The sequence below is a fragment of the Megalops cyprinoides genome, chromosome 2 (assembly GCF_013368585.1).
Source record: "Megalops cyprinoides isolate fMegCyp1 chromosome 2, fMegCyp1.pri, whole genome shotgun sequence".
NCBI classification, from domain to species: Eukaryota; Metazoa; Chordata; class Actinopteri; order Elopiformes; family Megalopidae; genus Megalops; species Megalops cyprinoides.
The window spans coordinates 56711742-56731662 of record NC_050584.1 but is presented as its reverse complement, the minus strand read 5'-3'; the positions used below and the strand labels follow the sequence as shown (position 1 = coordinate 56731662).

Below are 19921 nucleotides of genomic sequence, written 5' to 3'. Positions count from 1 at the left end.
CAATCTATAAGCGTGAACGGGGTATGGAACTTAAAACTTTTTGGGTCACATAACATGCAAAAAAAAAAAAACTAAACTTAACAAATTGACGCAATTTCACAAAGGCATTTGCGTATGCAAGCCTCCGATTGGTTTGTGGTAATCATGTGCCTTATATCCTAAAAATGCAAAGATGAGAAAATGTCTTAACTAAAAAACCCGAAGATTGGAGAGACTTACTTGTGTGTATACATATGTGTGCGCATACGCGTTAATATCTCTTTAAGAATGTAGCTGTAATTTGATCCTCATAGGGAAAGCGCCTTGCCCTGCAGTAACCTCCCCCATCACTGCCATAAGCGAGCATCAGTTTAACAGCACATCCCTCACTGAAGGCAACATGCCTTTCGGTCTATTAAATAAATAGTCTGCAGCTAGGCTTTGCATTGCAGCGGAAACCGTAGTCGTCACAAAATACAGCCATCTAATTTTAGAATGACACGGCGATGACGAAGATATATTTGTAATTATGGCTGAACCCGTTTTTTTCAGATCTTGTTTTTAAACAACAGATATGCCCAGTAAATCACTACACTGCGGAGCGTAGACTTTTCTTAATGAGAGGGAAAAGGTAAGTTACATTTTTTGACGTTTCTATCTTTGCCTTTTTGTTATCATTATAGTACTGTAGGCAATGCGGCGTGAGCTGGCCTACCCGTACATGTAGCGAGTGTATTGAGCATTTGCTCATCGTAAAATGATGAACCAGTCATGTAGTCTGTGTGCATACGTTGGAAAACCTTATACACACACTTCTCGAGTTAACGAAATTCCTCATTCATATTCAGAATTGTAGACGGCTAGCTAATGGCATACAGTAAAGTTAGTCGAAAAAAAAAGATTTAGTTGTATTTTATGTACTTTCATAATCATCTTTTCATACAACGTAACCACTGCAGTGCCATCCGAACCGGACGCTACATTGTAACAACTGATTCAACGCTTGCCGTACCATTTCGTCTCGTATCCTATTTAAGCAAGGCATTGTATGGTATTTCATTGAGGAGTAGGCTATAGTTGTATTTCACCATGGCTTTCATATTTTAACTGTTTTGAAAGTGTAAGCAAAGAAGTATGCTTCCTTAAACGATTTCTTTTCTGCCTTAGCGATCTAGGTATACAAGCTTCGGTAGAGTGACCATATTTCGTTTGATCGATTAGAGAGGTATGGTACCGCTGTAGTTGGTTAAAGATCAGCCAATAAAAAGCACTGCAGTGAAGCAATCGCTACCATTTCCTTGCAGGACAAGTCATGGCTGAAAGTCATGCGGCACGTGTAGCGAGATCCGCGACCCATCTCACTTCCTGACCAGTATTCTGTAAGACGGTTTGAACAGGCAGGCTGGCGTTGCGCGACCCTGTTCCAAACACACCGTGTGTATGCTGGTTTTAGGTCGATCTGAGCTAAGTAGCTAGATAGATTTAATAAAGTTGAACTTTCACTTGACAAGCAAGTGGTCCTCCCTGTATTTGGTGTGCTTGTAAAAGATGCAGCTATCACTCGACTTATTGCTAGCCATTTTTGCCAGTTGATTAAGTAATGTAGATTAGTATTCATCTTAACTGATTAGGATGAATGCACTGTTTAGTTAAAGTGATCTTAAAAGGTACTTGCCTTAGCTTTGTTTGAGGTTTAATAAATATGTTACAAATAAAGGCTTGTAATTGTGTCTCTCTGTTAGCACAAATACACCTTTGACAGCACATATCTCTTGTTGAGGATTTAAAACAGATCATTGTCAGGTGATGTCAAACCAAGATCAGCCTTAAATCAAGTGCTCAATCAAGGCTAAATAATTAGAAGCGGATGGAGGAGAAAACAGCTTACAGTGTTCCTCCTGGACCAGGGTTGGTGAGCACTGGCTGAGACAGTGATGTATTTTGAGCCTTTATGTACATGCAACTTCTTTTGTGTTTCATCATGTCTTTACAGTATAGTTTTTATTGTACAAAATGCTTAATATAGTTTAGCCTTACTCACAAGTCTAATATATACTTTCGATCCCCTAGGTTACTAAATGTACATGCACTGTAACTGCAGGCTCAACTACACACGCAGAAGTGATATGTTTCCTGCATTTTAGTATGTTTACAACCCAGAATGTTGCTTGTAACAAGACCATGGAATTCTTTGTGGAAATCTAAATCTGTTGTGCAATGTTCATCTAGCAATTTCAGTACTGTGGGTGACAGCTAAATATAACGGGTCCAAATAGACATTCAATTAAAGTATAATTTATTTGAATTCTCATTAATCATGAGTACTGCAATGCTGATTAAATTTGTCATATCACTACATCACAAGTGCAGTGTATCTTAGCTTTGGTAAAAGTCGTAAAAGATTAATTTAGGCCATGACCTGGTGTCCCATTATAGTCTATCACTTGTGCCTCTGCCAGCTGAAAAGGCCAGCTGTTGAAGATTGTAATTTGTCATGAGCCCGGTTAATTTATTACTTAAACCACATATGAAATCAGTGGTCAGTGCTGCGTTGCTTCAAAGGATCTAGTTTGGTCCTCCTCGTGCAGCTGTTTGTATTAACTGCACATGGGTCATGGTATGTTTGAGTAGTATAGTACTTTACCTCCCTCGGAGCATTTTTCACACAGATTACTACACGAATGGCATTAAATTGTTTGAGCTGGTGGATCAGGATCCCTCTTCTATTCATACACAGCTAAAAAGGCTCAGTTTTAAAGTGTGAAAAATTGAAAATTAGGCCAGTGTGTTACCACCAGACTTCTGCTGCCTCAGCATGATGGAAATTTACTAAAAAATTACAGGGTAATTATTACCACAGTACTCTTGCCTCAGACAAAATATAAGCTTGCAAGCATATCTGTATGTGTTACCTGTATACCAAATGTTGCTCACTGGTATGGACATTAGTTTGAAAAGTGCTGCTGACTTGTGTAGAAGAAACTCTGAAAAGAGGACAAAGCAGATTTCTTCAAAAACTGCCCATAAATAAGAACTCGTGCTTACTAAAAGAAGCCGGAGAAGGAACTATGACCAGTCAAGGGGAAGAAGTCACAATGTAACCATTTTTAGAAGATAAGGAGGGGTTGGTGGCATGAGGAGATGTTACTTTGGCTCGTCTCCATTGGGCAATGCAGTTAAATCTGGCCATATGCAAATCCCTTGGTGCACCAGGCAGCTTGTCTGTGGTTGCCAATGAGATACTGCAGCAGCGGGCGGCAGCATGCACAGGTCAGATCTGAAGTTTGCCTGCTTGAAGTGAAATCATGTCTGACCACATGACTGGTACTGTAGGTGCTCTGTATGTAGCTTGTATAGGAACCTGTGCATACATTTGTCTTTGAACAATTTCACTATTCCAGCAGCTCTCCCTAATGCATTTAAAAGCTGGCCATTGCAATCCAGTCTTTGTTCTGAACGAAGCATGGAGCGTGGAGTGTCAATCAATCCTATCACATGTTGTGTCTATGATCACTGCTGTAAGATTTGCTGTCATCACAACTGACATATTAATCAAATCGAGACAGTTTGATGAAGCTATGTGGAAGGAGAGAGGGTAAGGAAGCAGGTTCTATTGTTCAACAATCTCTGCATATCTTATCGGATTTCTCAGAAGGGACACGCTAATTCCTAGTATGTTGTTGTTCATGATTCGTTGTTGTGAATGAATCTGTACTCCTACAAATAAACACTTTTGTCATCCATACATGTTTTGAACTTTTGATGATAACAGTGCAGTACAAGCAAGCTAAAGACCATGGGCTAAATGCTACATTGAAATTAATGCTAGAATCTGAAATATGTTCAGGTAATGATTAGATACACTTTTGTAAACTTTTTTTCTCTGTGTTTTGTTTGTGTTGCTCATTGTTATGTGGTGACTCTAGCATTGATGTAATACATCAATTATCCTTCACATGTGGACCTTGTTTGTGAGTAGTTTTAATGCCATCAGCTGTTTAAGGTTAGTCCATTGCTGTAAGTGTTTATGAGGAGAATGCTCGGGTGCTCTGTACCCTGATGAGGACTCTGTTGCCACAATGTGTAGGTAATGTCCTGATGTGCTTAGGATGTTTCTGTGAGTAAAATAGTAAAGGCTTTTACTAAAATCACTCTCCAAATTGAATGCCTTGAAATCTGTGGATTTATATGCTATTAATGGATTACTCTTTGGAAGTAATCACCAATTTATCCTTTTGCTCTTTTCATTTCATTACGATTTTCTGTGCTCCAAACGGCATCACTGTTGTTTTTGTAATGGGAGTGGTGTCTCTCCACACCATGTTGTTCAAGCAATGAAGTGGTCAACTGCGTTGAACTGCTCATTAAATACAAAGTTGCTGCTGACTGACTCTTCAGTGCCGAGTAACAGCAAAGATCGTAGCGAGCATACATCTTAATGTAGCCTAACTGATGCTAATCCTGCTTCAGTCGCACTGGTTTCACATAAGTCTCATTACTGCTGAAATTTTCTTTTTGCGTCCTTTCAGTAAACTGAATTTAAAAAGACGAATTGATGGGTGATTATGGAGCCATCTGAATGAAAATGAGGATTTTCCTCTGTCTGGAGCTTTGGGTATAGTCCCTTCTCCCCTGTATACAGATTGCTGTTTAACACAGTTGCTGTTAAACTTCTGAAAGGTCACGGAACGGCATGATGTATTTGGATGCTGCCAATGGAACTTCCTACATTAGAGCGCTGACTCTTCCACAATGCTGAGGCAGCATGATTGACAGCACTGGCTGGTTTCCTGCCTGCCCTGGAGAGGCTGCCTCCACAGTCAGTGCTTCAGTGTCTGGCTGCGGGCTCGTGGATCAGAGCATAGGCTGTCAAACTGATTTAGCGTGATGGATATGGTCAGACACATAGGGCCACCAGTGATTTTATTATGCTTCCAAGCCCATGGGCTGGGAAGCATATTGTTTTTGTTGTTTCTTTATTTATTTTTAAAGTGTAACTGTTTTCTTTTTGCTAATTTTGTTAAATGACCCTTTTTCTCTTGAGGTTTTTTCTCCATCTTTCCTTTTTTCCATTTGAATAGGCAACACATGATCACACCTTTCTTACACCTCCAGTGCCCAGTTTACTTGCTACTCTACTTGTTCTGTTGTCTATGCAAGGTTTTTTTGCATTGCCAAATTACCAAATGCCAAATTGCATTGGCTCTGCCCTTTTTTAACCAGTGCTTGACTATTATACTCAAGTTAGAGACTGTCAATTGTGCCGTCAGAACCGGGCCCATTGAATGTAATGGCTCACTTCACTCAACATTCTCAGTGTGTTCTCTCTGAAGCATAATCAACCACTACAGAGAAACCTCTTGTATAACTGACTAACCCAGGGCTAGATGAACCAACAAGCTGTGTGAGAAGGGTGAGGAATACCTTATGCTGTCTTAAAGAAATGGAGAAGCTGGAATGGAGGTACCTCAAGGAACAGGGAGAAAGCAAGCACTACACTGACAGTGAGTGAAAGAAGTTTCAGGTTGTTGTCCGTCCATCAACAGCGTCAAGGTCGCTGTTGAGATTAAGACTTACAGGACGTGTTGCAGTAAGAAATCCTCTGACAGGAAAGGAGAGCAAAACTGAAAGGCTGAAGTGTTTGCGTCAGAGTACAAAAACGGAAAGATGCCTAAGACCTTTGCACAGTAGTGTAAATTAGAATAATGTTTAGTCTGGGGACCACGTGAATGCCTCTGTGTATAAATGGCTATGTCAGGATCATATTCATTTCTAGTTTGTTTTTGTATTTCTTTCTTGTGAAATACAGAGGGTTTTAAATTTGATTTGTTTCAAGGTCTCTGATTTATGGGAAAAAAGGAATTTGCAGTAAAAGGAACTTGGAGTGAAAGGAAAAGAGGGGGGAGTCTTTGAAGCTGTTGCCATGGTAATTTATGAGCTGCATAGACGTTTTTAAATAATAATGCAAAACTACGCAATGTCCTGCATTGCATTCATTTTAACTCCGAACCTTAGTTGAAATTTAGATTTAGGAAGCTTGTAGATTGCAAGAGAACACAGAAATAAGGAAATTATATGGTATTCAGCCAAAGCACACATGGCTACACAAAAAGCTCAGCTGTCGTGTGGTATGAAGTAGTAATGGGCTCTCCTTGATGGCATTGCAGCTAAATCCTGCCAGACTTGTGCTTGGCAAGGCTAGGGCACTAGGCTTATCTGTAATGGATCACTGCTTCCTGATTCTTCCTGCTTCAAAAAGGGAGGTCTAATTCTGGCCCGCCCTGACATAGAAAAACACATGTCAAAGCTATTGTTAGTTGTAGGATTTATATTTTTAAGGTTTTATGGTTTTAAGGTTTTTTAACTCAAGACATTTGATTCAAGTGTATTACCTAAAGATTAAAAATTAAACTTAAAATTAAAAATTCAACTTAAAATGACCAAAAAGCAAAGTAATGCAACATGTTCAGCATCTTAAGAGGAGCTATTCCCTTCAGATCTGCCTGTGTTGTAAGAATATAGGGAATGAAGAAACCAGGGACATGATGTTGTTTCTTTTAAATGGTATAGTTGATTGTTTATGGGAATAGTTTGCCTCCATGGTCAGTGTTAACCTTGGAATGTGTGACCTCACTGTTCTGGAATTTACAGAAACCACTAAACATTTTTAGTCAGTCAGTTATTTAGTCAGGTATGGTATTATATTGTAATATATACTATATTACATTGGCTTCTTACCAATTGTAATGGTCACAAGTTGCCACACCTTAAGAGATTCTGGCCTTGGATACAACAGAGACAATGTATAGCCTGTGTGTATTTCACTGCTTCAAAGCTTTTCAGAGGCTAGCAAAATACTGCTTGTGGTCATAATTAGTCCACACTGTGCACAGCAGTGGAATGTTTTTAGGAAATGTTCTGGTCTTTGTTTTTGGTGAACTGCCAAGGCAATTAGTCTGACGTGAAGAGAGATGCACTTGATCAGTTGCAACAGTCTATTCAGCGGAGAACAGTCAATCACGCCTCCTGAGACAGTTTGGAGTAAGTGCACAAATGATTAAAACAGGATCAACATGGATTAATTTGAATATAAACTCTTTGGGCAAACTATTCAGCCTAAATATAGCTTGTTTCTGGGTTGTGTGAATGATCTGACCCTGTGCTATACTTGAACTGAGGATGTGTGCAGATACTGTACACAGGTCCTGCGCATGTTACAGTCTGCAGTTTCTGATATCATGCTTGGCTGCAGCAGCCTATGTGAGGCATTTGATTTGCACTCTAAATAAATCTACTCCGTATAAAATGTCAGTGATGTGTTTACAGCACGCTTTGCTGAATACACCATTTCCTCTGTTGGTACTGATATGAATATGCTTTCGAGCAAGGTATGGGAATTTTATAACCTTTATGCCCTCTCCCTCTCTACCATGCAAACACGGAGGCAGAGCCCTAAGTTAACCATTCACTCTTCATCTGCAGGTGTTCACTTTCCACATACATTCACATTTAGGGCCATCTTGCATGGCTCATGTGTCTGTGTCTTAGACTGGAAAAGCAGCATGTGGCATGAATTCGTATACACACTGGAACACTGCTGGGTCATTCTTCTCAAGCAGTAATTAAGGTGGATAGTTAAAGTCAAGCTGTTGTATCTTGTCTTGGTAAGTTACAATCTGTAATGTTTCATTTGGCTCTGCACTTCGGCTATTCATATCCTCGCTGTGAATGCATAGGCTCTCAGTCAGTTTCTTATTAACAGCCTAGAAGAATGTCCCTTTTGGTCAATTATTTCCCAGCATGGAAAATGCGCTTGTGTCAGTCTGGCTTCTTGAGTAGCCCTCACGTCTTTCTGCGTCTCTCTTCTCCTCCTAGCGGGGGCAGGCTGCCATGGATCCCTTCAGCCAGTTGATTCTCGCCATCTCCGTGGCCAGTTTCTTCACCTTCCAGTGGCTTTTCCACAGCGTCAGCCCCTGGGTGTCGGCTCGCGTTAGCGCCGGCTTCCTGCGGCTCAGCCACAAACAGAGGATAGAGTGGAACTCCAGGTACGGGACTACCGCACAGCTCTGCCTCCGTCACCTTAGATACCGTGCAAAGAAGGCCGGGTTTCATAGTAGAAAAACCAGTTTTCATGTATATAATATTCAAATGTATGTGCCATCAAATGTGTGGTAACTCGCGTGAGAATTGTGCATGGCCATTGATCTGTATATGCAGGCCAAATTGATATGTAAATTTTAATGTATTTATATAAAAAAAATCCATATACGATACACAGGCATTGTGAACTGGTTCATTTAGAAATAAATGAAGTGAGCAGAATGCATTATGTTTATTGGACAGGTCTGTCACTACAACAATGTGGTAAGTATTCATAAGAAATAACACTTGAGCAATAGAGTAGTGAACAGTCCTTCGCTCTTTCATTCCCTTTAAATGTATGTAGAAATATATGACCCGTGGTCTTATTACCATTTTCTTTAGTCTCCTCAGATATTTTTGTCTGTATTAAGCGGAGGCATTGCTGTAAGATGCTAGCGTAAACCCCTCGCTGTACACACTCCCATATTTACTACTATAATGCAAATTGTGGTGTTGTTTGAAGTTCTCTCTGTCAACACACCTGGTGTTGCTTAAACAAATGAGAGCATTTTGGCTGCCGTACACCAGGGAAATGCACAGTGGGAGAAAACGTGTGTGAGAAAGTGTGATGGCATGAAGGGAAGGTAAAGGCTCACACCTGGACCTGCTCCTACATTCCCACAGAGGAGGAAGACAGCCTTAACCCCCTCAAATCCCAGATTCTCACATTGATTAACAATCTGCTAATCTACTGTACTATCAGCAGTTGACCTGTCTCATAGGTACAGGGAGGATGGATGATTGTGTGATTAGTGCTGTATTACATGGCTTTCACTGCAGAGGGCAATTTTTGCTGGGTTAAAAAAAAAAACCTTCTCATTCCATTGTTCCTGGTGGTGTCTTTTGCCTCACACCTGCTGTTGCAACATGACTTATGAAATCCTCTGTGATTTCTGTTGTGTTACATGAAAATTTCTGCCCTGCCAGGACCCACCCCAAAGGCACATGTGCTACACTATTTTAGTGTGGAAAGTGTATTATTGCTGGAAAACTTTGGTTTGGGAGGACATATCCTGTGTCAGAATCATGGGTAGAGTTTGCATCTTTTCAAAGGCAGATGTTTTTATTTTTGGAAATGGCAAACCCCCTTTGGCTTATTTAAACAGTGAAGCACACTCTGCTTCCCCACATGTCTCTGAGCTCACAGATTAGCTCAGAGATTAGATCACTGCTGTCTCCCACTCTCACTGCCATCTCTCTTGTTCTTGCTAGCATCTCTCCCAGTCTCACTGCAGTCTCTCTCACTCTGACTGCAGTCTCTCCTACTCTCACTGCAGTCTCTCCCACTCTGACTGCAGTCTCTACCACGCTCACTACCGTCTCTCTCACTCTCACTGCAGTCTCTCCCAGTCTCACTGCTGTCTCTCTCACTCTCACTGCCGTCTCTCCCAGTCTCACTGCAGTCTCTCCCAGTCTCACTACTCTGAGTCTTACTTCCATCTCCCACTCTAACTGCCGTCTCCACCACTCTCACTACAGTCTCTCCCACTCTCACTACTCTGACTCATACTTCCGTCTCCGTCTCTCACTGCAGTCTCTCCCACTCACTACTCTGACTCATACTTCCGTCTCCGTCTCTCACTGCAGTCTCTCCCACTCTCACTACTCTGACTCATACTTCCGTCTCCGTCTCTCACTGCAGTCTCTCCCACTCTCACTACTCTTGACTCATACTTCCGTCTCCCACTCTCACTGCTGTCTCTCCTACTCTTGCTAGTGTCTCTCCCATTGCCGTCTCTCCCACCCTCCTACCTGTCTCTCCCACTCCCACTTTCCTGACTCTCATTTCTGTCTCCCACTCATGCTGTCACCTCTCGCTCTCAGTGCTGTCTCTCTATCCACTGCCCTCTCTCACTCTGACTGACATCTCTCACTGATGCTGGAATGAAGAAAAGATGAATGAGGCTCAGAGGACCAGACAGAGTTTATCCCAAGACTGACAAGGGCATTTGGAGATGCTGCTGTGCATCTTGCTTTATTGTGTTTTGTTTACCAAGCTCGCGTAAGAGGAGTATCAAAACTCCTACCTTTACACTATCATGGCAGACAGTTACAGCAGCCAATCAATCATTAAAATAGCCAGCTCCTTTAATACAATTCCTTTTCAGTTATTTTTGTAACTTGTTCTAGGTATTCTTGTGTATGGATTAACCTATGAATATAATTATCCTCTGCATTAGGTGGTCAATTTGATGAACATGGTTATCACAAGTTTATGTGTGTTGTCTTGTTTTTAGGACAGTATCCACATTTCACGCCCTGGTGGTGGGTCTCTTCTGTCTGTACATCTTGCTCTTTGATGATGCTGTCAATCAAGACCCTGTCTGGTAAGAGATGAACCCTGGTCAGGCAGTGCATGATGGTAAAGCTATGATGGTGTCACCGTAGATGCTGAAGGTGTTACTGGTTTCTGTGCACTACTGCTGGAAATGGCTTACATCATACAGATTAACTCAGCTGTACTTTTTCTTCCTGCAATAACAGGGGGGATCCTACACTGGTGAAAATAAATGTGGGCATAACAACGGGCTACCTCATTTCTGGTGAGCGTTCCCTGATACATGCAGCTTCACAGTCTTCCCTTAGTGCCTTTGGTTTACTTTCTGTGCGTGATATTGTTAAGGGCAAGATTGAAAAGCTATTCAATGCTAAAAAAACGGCGTCTGATAAGATATATTTCCTTCAGATACCTGCAGCACTTAGAGGGAAAAAAGAATGTGCTCAGTATTCTCTTTTTTGTCTCCTTGTCTGTTTTTCAGATCTGCTGCTCATATTTTACTATTGGAAGGCGATAGGGGACAAGTTTTTTGTAATCCATCACCTGGCAGCGTTGTATGCTTACTACTATGTACTGGTGAGTTCCCTATTGTCCAATAGCAGAACGTGCAGGCAAGATGGGAAAGAGACAACCAAGAGTGAACAGCTGTGCAGTGTTTGGTATCTACATGAGAGCTAAACTAGGTGCAGATACATTACTGTTCCTGTTAGATCTAATCCAATTTGACTACTTGTGAGAGTATGCACAACTAACCAGGCGCACATTTTTCTCGATAATTACTGACAATTATACGTACAAGAACGTAAAAGTGTACTGTCACTAATGTGTAAAGCAGGTGAACAATTTCCAAAAGTCAGGTGGCACAACTCAAGATATGTAGCGCCATGATTTACAAAAAAGGTCAGTAGAGGGAACATGTACTTTTGGTTTTTCGGCTTAATTTGCTCTCTGCTGTGATATACATTAAATGCAATATTTTTAAATGTGTGGTGCTGGAGCTTTTTTGTGTAACAGAAATTGAGAAAATGTGCTCCTTGCATAACTGATATTTTTGTCAGCTGTGTGCAAACGCATTGAGTCAAGGGGTCTTTATATGAAGTTGACAATAAAACTAGCTTTATTATGAATTTGTAAAATAGATGTGAATGGGACAATTTCTCCTGCCTTAATAAAGGTGAAAAATCATTCAATTCATCATACCACATGATAAGAAAAGGATTTGAATGATCTGACCCCTTGAAACTTTTTAAGTGGACTATGCGGGCAGCAGGCTTGCTGTCCCTTGTCAGTTACTGTCCAGTAGAGGTGATGGGGTGAAAGAACCACAGCTGTTCACTCTTGGGTCTGTGCGTCTGTAACCCTCTAGGTCGCCAGGTTCTGTAGTTGATGATGATGATGATGACGATGATGATGATGGTGGTATTTTTTGCATGGAATGCTCAATGGCAGTAACAGCAGAAGCCCCCCCCCCCATCCCCAGCCCCCTCCCAGTCCCCTCCCAGTCCTGCTTCTTTCTCACTGACCCCTCTGTGAACTCCTGAACTGAGCTGAAGTGACCGGAAGTGAGCTCTGGTGTGTGCATGCCTCCACTGCTCAGTGCTGTGTGTTTTTTTGGTGGAGGGTCTCCTGTGTGCATGCCATAATGCCATAACTGCCTCTGCTGCTTTGTGTCAGAGCTGGATTCTGCTGCCTCTCTGTCCTCCTCCGCCTCACTGTTTCCGGCTCGGTAGTCGGTTCGCGCCGTTGTCCCCCGCTCTCCGGGCGCTCTCGAGATGGAGAGAGCACCGCAAAGCAAATCATATGAGGCCTGCTTACACCACCCCTTAAATGGCACTTAAATGGAGTTAAAAAGCAAACATTAAACATGTGCTAGAACCCTGTAGTAATGTGGGCGAGGATGGCCTTGATCTTGCAATTCTGGGAAGAGGAGCACATGGAACAAGAAGCTGTGTGACGTAAACACTAGTTAATTTGATTACTTTCAATGAATGCGGAAAATAATACTCACAGTATCAGCAAGAGAGCTACTGGTAAAAATATATAGATGATTTCTCTGTTTGTCAGATACTGTATGTTCAAAAGTTAAAAAAAAAAATTGCACAGAATTTGCACGTACCAATAATCTTAAGGCATGTTCAGCTCTTTGGCACAATGTATTTTCCTCTCAACTTATTAAAAAATATACTACTCAGTTAAAGCAGCACAACGTGATGGTTGCTGCTAGTTGAAAACACTGCTCTTAACATATATTAACCTTAAGAAACAACTGCACACATCTGTTGTTATTGTACTTTAAGTCACCGTGTGTCACACAGGTGCTACCGTTTATAGGGATTCTGAATGAAAGGTACTAGAACTGGACAGAATTCAGCACTAAGCTATAGGAGAACAGAATGTACCATTGCAGGTCATTGCCTTTTTCCATGACATAAGCAGGTGCAATGCATTAGTCCACATGTAATGTAATAGTGATCATGACAGAAATGAACACTTAGTTTTGTACCGTTAGATGTGCTGAAATATCAGCAGAAAATGTTGTTTTCCAAAATACAATCTCTTGTGTCATATGATCTAGAAGCAGACTGTAGTTACGAGTCAAAGCAAGTGGTTTTTATTGATGATTGCTTCATCTGGTTTCCACAGCATAGTAATATTAGTATAAAGCCAGTTGCAACATAAATATTCTAAACTGACAGTAATGTAATTTATTGCAATTTGTTGGTTTGTCTGATTTAGTGTGAGGCAGCTGTTATTGCATTGATTTCAAATATAAGGAATCAATCTGGGTGCTTGGAATACCATTTTAACATCCTCATATTGGATGACATCATTAATATGGATATTATTTGATGGTATTGCTTTTTATATGTTTGAAATATTTTTCATTGCTTTGTGTGCCATGTTCTCATGTACAGGGCATTGAGATAATCCACTAAGAGGAATTTTTCATCAGCAAAACTCCATGTGCTGACAAATTTTTGTTTATAAATCATTTTTGGATCTGGAATATGCTTATATGCTTAGCTAGCTACATTTAGAAGCATTATTCCAGTGCTATAACTTTTTACATATATATGTGTACACATATATCATACACATACACATATATAATATTTGTCTTGGTATATAAAACAACTACAATTACAGTCATAGCCAGTGAGAAAGCTAATGCCAGCTGTTTTTGTTTTGTTGATTTTTTTTTCAGACTGACAGTTACTAGTCATTTATCAATTTATCATTATATTGATGAATTGTCAGTTACCAATATAATTTATTTCCATATTTGTATGTGCATGATTTTAAAAAAATCTGTAATACCAAGACTTCTCTGACAGTGTAAAGCCACTCCAAACAGACTTTATTTCTGATATAGAATATAGAAGGTATTTACAATATAGAACATAGAATGTATATGGAAATATAGAAATGATTGATTATAGTTAAACAGACATTTGATGGACCGTAGGATTTGGATAGATCTTGATCATTTGATTTGCTGTGTGATCTTCAATGCATGTTAAATGTCTTCTACAGTGTTGGTGTTGCTGCTTTTTTGCTGCTGGTTGTAGTTGCACTTTTTTCCAACAATCTTTCTGTCTCTTTCTCTGTCCTCACCTAACATGTCTTACTGATTAACTCAGTCCCACTTTTCTTACCAGCAAATCCAACATGCAAAAACTACCAAAACAAAGTTAGTCTTTAAAAAAAACGACCAGACTTGACTGACCTAGATGGACTCCCTTCCTGTCTTGTCTGCAGTTAGTGCTGTTGGCGGTACACTGAGCAGATATGTTGCCCAGTAACAACAGTATGGACTTACCAGTATGTAGAGGTACTAGCATGCGATGCTGGAAAGTTCATATCCTCGTAACAGTGGTATGTCTGTGTTGGCACTCCAGTAAGTATGATGTTTAATTTCCGTTGCAGTTTGTCAGGTAAGTGTGTTGTCACCATATTGAGCTCCTTTGAACATCACTACACTGTCATCCCTGCTAATATGTTTTTGAATTTAAATGGGGCATAAGCACGACAACAGTTAAGAAGCATCATCCAATTTGGTAAAATAACATATTTTGTGGATGACATTGATTTACCAAATTGTTAAATTTAATGATACCTCATTTTTTTCCATGGGGGACTGTGTGATGTTCAGGGTGTAGTTCGGGGTGTAATGGACTTACGGTAAAGAGCCACTCTTGGCAGTGATGGTGGAGGGCTTCATTTGGCATGGCTAATTATTGCTATGTTGGCCAGCGGCTGGATATTATTGTTTTTTATTCCTATGAATTTGTGCATAGTGCTTGATTTTTTTTTTTAAACTTTCCATTTGCTCTACAAATAATCCAAGGGTTAAGTCCTTCAGTGGTATATTCCTGTATTGTGTGGTTTGTGGAATCCTTATCTAAGACTGTTTTCAATGTTATCTGCCTTACAGTAAGACATTTACATTATTGCAAAATCTGAAGAGGTCCTGGTCATTTCAGGGTAGTGCTGTGAAAAGATGTTTTTTTGATGTGGGCAAATTTGTTTTTCCATTCAAAGTGGGGCTTGAACCAGGTCACATCAGTAGGTAATACAGTACATGGATCATTTGCATTTCATAGCACAGTTTCACCACTGCTGTCTTCTGACTAACAAATTGTGGCTTTCTAATGCATACCATACCTAATAACTGGATGTAACTGTTCCTCAGACATTGTACATAAATCGTTGGTCTTCAGCACTGTTGTTCCCAGTCTGTAAACATGAATCCATCTGACATGGATTACAGCTAAATTGCACCATTATGTGTTGCTGAGGGATCAGGTGAAGTGTTTGTGTCACTTATAGCATATGTTGCTACAGGGCAACAATTGTTTGGTTGCTAGGTGCACCCTCTGATAATGTATCACCCTGTTAGGAGCATCTCTGTAGGGTGAGCTTGGAGAAACCAACCACTCACCTACGTTTGGGTCTTTGTTTTTCAGTTGCTGAACTCTGGTATATGAAATGGAAAGAGTAAGATAATTATTTATTTTCACCCATCTCTTGGTGCCTATGGCTGTCAATTTAATTCTGTTAAATTTACAGTTGGTTAACTTTAAAACTGGAGCCGTAACACTGTGCAGTAAAGGATTATGCTTGGTTATATGGTTATATGTTTTATTTGTTGTTTTATTTCTAAATAATCAACTATAAGTAGTGAGAGACTGGAGTCTCTCCAGAAAGACTAGGTATAATCAAAGGCAAAATAGAAGACAGGTCTGTCAGTGGTGACGCGTGAACTTGTACTTAGATGTCTGGCATGCAGCTGTGTACTGGAGAAAAACATTTTTTGTAGTATTTATTCTGATATATGAGAGGTTTGGTGACAGTGAAAGTCTGCCTCTTTTATAGAGGACTAATGTTCTTTGGGTAAACATCTCTGAGTGATTTTCCATTTCATAGTGTCTAAATATACATTGAAAAGACACAGCTGTGAAGTACACAATGTTTGCTATCTAGACATATATCTAAAATACTTTGAGAATTTGAAGATTAAAAAGAATTAGAAGCACTCCAAAGAAGGTTAAGTCACACTCAATCCCGCAGTGTTAGATTCACCAATGTCGTGTTTTAGAGATTCAGAATTAACAACAGGGTGACCTCTGATTGTCTTTATCTGAACTAAAAGCAATTTGCTTTGAGTCTAGGTTAAAGCCAATTTTTGCACTATTTTTTTGGTCAGAGCATTAGAGTGAGCAAAGCCACAACATTTTAACATGTGAAGATGCTGGCTGGGGGATGGAGGGGTTCAAAACAAAGCATAAATTATTATAAATAAGAAAAGTTAAAACAGGAAACACACATTAGTTTAGTCCTTGCTCTTTCTTTCTTCACAAACAACCAAACTCTTATTTTTTCACCTTGTGGGTGATATTAAGTTGTCATCTATTAGAAAGTGCATTATCTGCTGTTCTCTTTCTCTCCCCCCCTTTCTCTTTCTCTCTCTCTCTCTCTCTCTCACACACACATACACACACAAACAAACATATTTTGTCATGCTTTTTAACAAACTAGGGTGAAACGCACAGGGTTCTTAACACAGTCACATACACATTCAGGCAAATGAAACAAGAAGGAAAAAGTGTCCATAATTGCAAAGATTGTATTATCTTCACAGCCTACAATAGCAATAAATAAATAAATATATAAATCCATAAAAATCTGTATACCTCTCCAAAGCATTACATTTTTAAGTATACCATTGATGCTGCTGGTATTTTACACAAGAGATTATCCACAGATAAATTCTAAAAGGTTGTGTTTCACTAAGTTGGGTCTCTGGGGTATAGGTTTGTTTGCTCTCTGTATCTGAGCAGATTTCAGACCTAGAGTAATTGCGTTCAGAAAGTGCTTTAGGGAAATTAATTCAGCCTCCAGCTCTATTGTACCTTGTTATTGCTTTGGTTCAGCTCCAGTCTTACACAGAGGTGTCTATACTAGTATTTCGCAAATCTGGACCAGTGTTCTTTCAGCTTGTGTGCCAGTATTTGTTTTTGTGAACATGTGTATATGTATATACAAGTGCCCACTTCACATTACATTAAAAATAAGGAAAATGAATTAGATGTTGGAAGAACCATGCTCTCTAATTTGAATCAACCGTGATCAAACTGTTGTTCTAATTTTTTTAAAAACTGTTCACTTTACTGTATTAATTTCCTAGTTCACTGTTTCTTGTGTACCTTGTTCTTCTAGGGCCAAGGAATGTTGCCTTATTTTGCTAACTTCCGTCTGCTTGCAGAGTTCTCCACACCCTGTGTGAATCAGCGGTAGGTACTTACAGAGGAGTTTGTGGTTTCCAGGGGTACTGCAGAGTGAGTGCCCTGTTGGAGACCAGTCATGCAGTCAAACGACAGTGTTAATGAAAATAATATTACTTAAGTGATTTCAGAATACATTTGTGTCAGGGTAGACTGAGCATTGCTTCATGTAATGACCTTGGCTTGTCTGTCAAAATGTTTGTCTTTCTTTTTCAAAAAAAAAAAAAAAAAAAAAAAATTCCATATAATCGCTGTACCTTATCACACAACAGAACAAAATCCTTTTGGTATCTGAAGATTAGGTATCCCTTAAGAGGATTAACTCATAATTAACTGGACTAATAAGGCTTCATGCCATCTTGCTCTTCTGTAAGCACATTAATGGTGTACAGTGTGTGTAGGAGGTCCTGAGAAATAAGATATAAAATCATCTTTCACATTTCACACACCAAGAGTGAACATGTCTGAATTTCCATCATGAATTGTGAAATATTTACAGTTTTGCTTCCTGTATGTTGTATGTTGGGTAGAAACATGTAACGATATGCTGAGGCAGGTGCCCCTATGCCCGTTTATGTTATTGTCATCACTGTTTTTCAGCTGGTTCTTTGAAGTGTTAGGTTACCCCAAATCCTCCAAACCCAACATTGCCAACGGAGTGATGATGGCGGCCATATTCTTCCTGGTGAGGATCGCGGTCATGCCGGTCTACTACAGCCGCATGTACGCCGTCTACGGCACGGAGGCCTTCTACAGGGTGTCCTGGGGCGGCCGCAGTGCCTGGATCTTCTCCAGCTTCTGCCTGGACATCATGAACGTCATGTGGATGCACAAGATTGCCCGGGGATGCTACAAGGTCCTGCGCTCCGGCAGGCAGCGCAAGGCAGAGACACAGGAGAACGGGAAGACCGAGTGAGGAGGGCGGCGCTTGGGCGTGTGTGGGCCGTCCTGCTCACAGAGGGGTGTGCTCTCTGGCCGCCGCCGTTCCGCCGACAGGCTCGCCCAGGAACGTCAGGCGTCCGCTGCGTGTCGCACACTTCACATGCACAAGGCCAGAGACTGTCACAGGTACTGCGTTTCCATTTTAATCCCGAACTGCGCCCGAATTGCAAAACGCTGTGGGACTATTGGAGGGTGCAGAATTCACATGCATGGCCAATTTCCTTTTAAAAAAAAAAAAAAAAAAAATCTATATATATATATAAACTGTTTATTTATGCTCAGCAAAGCAGTTTGCAATGATGTCCAAAAGGAGACCTCAGTTTTCTACTTACAAAATTCAAGAGCTTTCACCATGTTCACGCCACAAACAATCCCCCCCCCCCCCCCCCCCCCCCCCAAAGGATTTTTTGAATTTTTTTTTTTTTTTTTTTTTACACTGAAGAGTCGCTCAGAGGAACACTGGAAAATGAACCTTGTCTATTTACAGCAGAGGATTTTGGATAGGAGCCAGGATGCAGTGATGTGATTTCATCACAGTTCGGTCCCATTAAAACCCTGTCGTGTCACCAAGAGAGTGCAGCGTGCCGCGCTGTAAGGTGCCAGTTACAATGAACTGACGTGTCGAGTGCAATAAAACCAAGGAAAGAACTAAACTAAACTGAAGAGGATCTGCTGGCCGTGCCTTGCGGTCCTTTACTTGAGTAGTCACTGTGATTAAGGGCCAGCATTCTAACTGAAGAAGGCAGAATGCTTGGGTTTGCAGTTGGTGAAGTCACCCCAATGCCTCCGTGAGTTGGATAAAGGGAAAAAAAAAAAAGCAGATGAACTATTCCATGTATATTAAGGCAGTGATTTCTTTAACACGCATTACTACATTATTTCCAGATCTGAAAGTCGCATTGTATGAATTTCATTTTCGTTTTACCATAATGGGGATTAAAGTGCACTTATGTCTGACATACCATAGGATATCTCATGTAGTTTGCCTCTCAGACCTTAAGGGGGAGGCAGAAAGTGAACTGCTAAAATGTGCTGCCTGAAGGATTTTAACCTTGCTGTACATTGTAGGAGATGTTGGCTGGATTTTAAATATACTTCTCACCAAAATTCAACCAGATGTACTAAAATTAAATTTGCTATTTATAATTTGTCCATTTTTTTTTTTAAATGAATAGGAGGTACATGCCATATTCGCTAGACATAAAACAACATCAGGACATAGGGTTTTGACAATTTATTTTCAACTTTCATTTGTCCACAATATTGACATTCTCTTCTCTGTACAGTCAGATGGTGCATGTTGCAGTCTTGTTCTCCGAATGTTTGCATATTAAATGTAGAGATGTAAACGGACGTTTTAGCGACAGTAATTTGATGTATTGTATTCAATCAATATTGAATTTGAGTTGAATAGATATTAAGAATCCTTATGAAAGTATATCATGATGCCATAAAATTTTGTAAAATACACAGTGATAAATGTACCCTGTTAACAAAGACAACTGCACGCCCGGGACCTTGCACTTTGATGTCAGGACGTTTTCTGCATCATACCTAATTTATGGCAACACCAGTGAATTACTGGACCAGCACGTCTTGCTTGTATTTGCGTATTTATTATATTATCGGAACTGTATGATATATGGCTTATAAATGGTGTTTGTGATGATTGTACAGTAGATATAAAAAGGACGAACCCACTGTACCGTGACACACTAGTTTTGATCTATTGAGGATGCACCTGCCTACACTATGCTGTTAGCACTTTAGAATAGAATGCACATTTACACCACAC

General features: G+C 40.3%; 1 protein-coding gene across 1 annotated transcript; it reads left to right on the top strand.

The window, feature by feature from the left end:
* Positions 1–306: 306 nt before the first annotated feature.
* Positions 307–18502, top strand: tlcd4a (TLC domain containing 4a). The gene is made up of 7 exons (XM_036522717.1): positions 307–610; positions 7855–8024; positions 10359–10448; positions 10606–10664; positions 10881–10975; positions 17120–17193; positions 17785–18502. The coding sequence occupies exons 2-7, from the start codon at positions 7870–7872 to the stop codon at positions 18098–18100; spliced, it is 789 nt and encodes a 262-aa protein (XP_036378610.1). The 5' UTR covers positions 307–610; positions 7855–7869; the 3' UTR covers positions 18101–18502.
* The last annotated feature ends 1419 nt before the right edge of the window (positions 18503–19921 follow it).